The sequence below is a fragment of the Odontomachus brunneus genome, unplaced genomic scaffold, assembly GCF_010583005.1.
Source record: "Odontomachus brunneus isolate Ranch 3 - 2012 unplaced genomic scaffold, Obru_v1 Obru_scaffold_223, whole genome shotgun sequence".
Taxonomy (NCBI): domain Eukaryota; kingdom Metazoa; phylum Arthropoda; class Insecta; order Hymenoptera; family Formicidae; genus Odontomachus; species Odontomachus brunneus.
The window spans coordinates 102,796-105,694 of record NW_022639673.1 but is presented as its reverse complement, the minus strand read 5'-3'; the positions used below and the strand labels follow the sequence as shown (position 1 = coordinate 105,694).

At 33.3% G+C, this 2,899-nt stretch overlaps 1 protein-coding gene across 6 annotated transcripts in view; it reads right to left on the bottom strand.

Moving 5' to 3' along the window:
- LOC116852413 (antichymotrypsin-2-like) overlaps positions 1 to 2,899 on the bottom strand; it is a 300,750-nt gene that overhangs the window by 259,234 nt on the left and 38,617 nt on the right. The window contains exon 1 of one of the 6 annotated variants that reach the window (XM_032832749.1): positions 2,338 to 2,511. The exons of the other annotated variants lie outside the window; for them this stretch is intronic. Coding sequence (XP_032688640.1) covers positions 2,338 to 2,347 — 10 coding nt within the window. The 5' untranslated portion in view covers positions 2,348 to 2,511. Of the gene's footprint in view, positions 1 to 2,337; positions 2,512 to 2,899 lie in introns of those variants that run through there. 6 annotated transcript variants of the gene reach the window in all.

The window sequence follows — 2,899 nt, the reverse complement described above, 5'->3', positions numbered from 1 at the left end:
CGATACCAATGTCCTTTATGGGAAAACGGAAGAGGTCACTAACGCGAAACTTAGATAGCTCAGTGGTAAGAACGCTTTCCTGACAAGCGGAAGACTCGAGTTCGATTCCAGCTATTGCCCCGAAGATTTTTTCTTCATATGACTATTAAAAATAGACATACGTAGGTACAAACGAGAGCAGCCCGACCATGGTCTGATCTTTCTTTCCATACTATATAGTTGTGATATTAACAATTATACAAATAATAAAAATCGATACTGCCCCAGTACTGAGAATAGATACTTCCCTAGTGCTAGGAATCAATATTTTTTTTATACTGGTACAGTATTGATTTTCGGTACTGTAACAGTACTGTTTTCCAATACTGGCCCTTTTCTATCATCCCAGTATCACACCAATACTAAAACCGTACAGGTATCTGGTACTATGCCAGTAACGTTTTTACCATAAATCAGTACTGGGCCACTTTGATGCCAGTAGTAAATTTATACTTGGGAACATATAGATTATTAGTAGAGTTTATTTTTTTAAAGAACATACTAAATTTTGTTAAGAAAAATATATAGTAAATTTTTTAATAGTAAATTTTAGTTTCTAAAGTATAAATACCACATACATATTAAACAAGAAGTATATTAAATTACGATAGAATGTTGATATTTTCTTTGATTATGAATAACTCCCCTGGAGTTATCCATAAATATATATCTCATAATAAATTTTACCATAAAATTTTTTCCGTATATCCGATATATATACAAGATCAGCTACTCATAAATCGCACGGCAGCGATCCAACTAGAGGACTTGAGTTTAAGTCGTAACTAGATGACGCGACTAGATTCTGAACGAGCATGTTGCGTCCACGGCGAACGACATTAACATCATGATGCTATCCAAAAAACATCGAAGTCTTGAAAATATCTAAAAGATATCTATAATGAGATATCTTTTAAATATCTTCAGAACCTTAATATTTTTTGGAATGTTTCTGGAATTTTAGACCCATATAATATGTTTTCAGACATTCTTTCAAACGTTTTAAGCATATCTTCCAGATATCTAAAAAAATTTTATAAACGTCTTAAAGTACCTCACATACACACACATAAGATGTTTTCCTTCCAGATATCTTAAAAATATCTTAATATATTGCATAAGATGTCTTTTAAAGCACTAAAAGATATATTTTCGAAAAATGTAAGACATTTTGGCAAAATATCTTTTAGTAATTTAAAAAATATTTTTTTCTATTTGGATAATATTAAATAATTATAACGAAGAAAAATTCACGCTTTGCATACGAAATATAAATTAGCAGATATGAAATGGTGGCTCGAATGAAGTGGATTACCTTGAAGCCGCTTTCGCTATCGCGAAAGAATTATGACTCGCATCGAACGCGTAATATTGTTGGATATCCATAACTCGTAACGATAACATATCGAGCTGGAGAGAATTTGGTGAACCGCGGAGAATTGTCGATAGCGATAAGCGCATCTGCTAAAAAGTATTTTGACGTAAAAAGAGGTTATCGCGGTCATAGAGTTGATTATACTGTCGATGCTCCATCTGATTATATTATTACGAAAGCTAATCAAGAATTTCTACTTGTCTCTTTCTCTAAGACGAATTTTGTTTCAAGTAAATCTCTTACATTTTCAACTTCTTCTGCAGCAGAGAAAGTATTGATAAACATCTCAACAAAAATCTTGATAAACACGTCATAGTTCGCCAATTATTTTTTACATTATATTTAATGTAAAAATATATTATAAATTCCGGAATATATCTACGCGCAAAATAATCCCGATTACAAAGGTTAAGTACGATGTTGCCTTTTCTCAATTAAAACAATAAAATTATCCTCTTAAAAATCAAAATTCCTATTTTTATATTATTTAATTAACAACGGAAACTTGCAATTTGTAAAATATATATTACGCCTATGTTTACCTCTGCTCGACATTCTTTACTGCCGATTGAAAAACATGAGAAACATATATATGACTAAACGCTCAATTTCGATACAATTCGATAGTCAGTTGTGTATTCTGTGCTACAGTCGTAGAAAAATATACGAGTCATCATAAGTGTAGGTCAATTCCACACAGATGCGTGTTTACAATATTGGAATTCAAAAACTCTCAGCAGAAGTCACTCGATTTAGATAATTATGCACATCGAATAAATATGATAAAAATAGACGATCGAATTCTCTTGTAGCCTATTATCGATGTCGGTTATCGGAAAGTAAAAGAGACAAAATGTGCGATAAAGGTCAATCCAATTAGTTCCACGTCATTGTCACTATCACTTCTGACGGATTTTACTCACGCTTGCTCATATTTTTCTCGTCCAAATGTTTCGTCTTCTTCGAGTGCAGAATAACGACTGTGAGATCGGGACTGGCGAGTAAATGTAAAATAGACGTTTGCCTTTCAAGAAAATCCCGGCCCCCGAACAACTGACGTAGCGGTCGAGCAGAGACAACGACCAATCCGTACGAGACTCAGACGTAAATGATTCGAATCATCATGGCTTCTAATCCATCATCGTAACCTTGAAGAACCCCAAATGCTAGGCACAATGCGACATACAAATAATAGTGCCTGTAATGAATTACACACGTACGCACGCACACACACACACACAGAGTAGTGATCCGGAAACGATAGTGACCACGGCAGTTACTATTTTTTTTTCTAATTCTTTTTTCTTAGGAAAGCAACCCGCGTCGATTTTTTTGATCATCGCGTCTTGTTGATTGTCGATTCATAAACGAAGATCATGACATTCGATACATATTACGTCTACATTACCATAAGATGTCTACGCTAATTGTTTACGTATAATTTTATATATATATGTATATATATATATACATATATATATATAT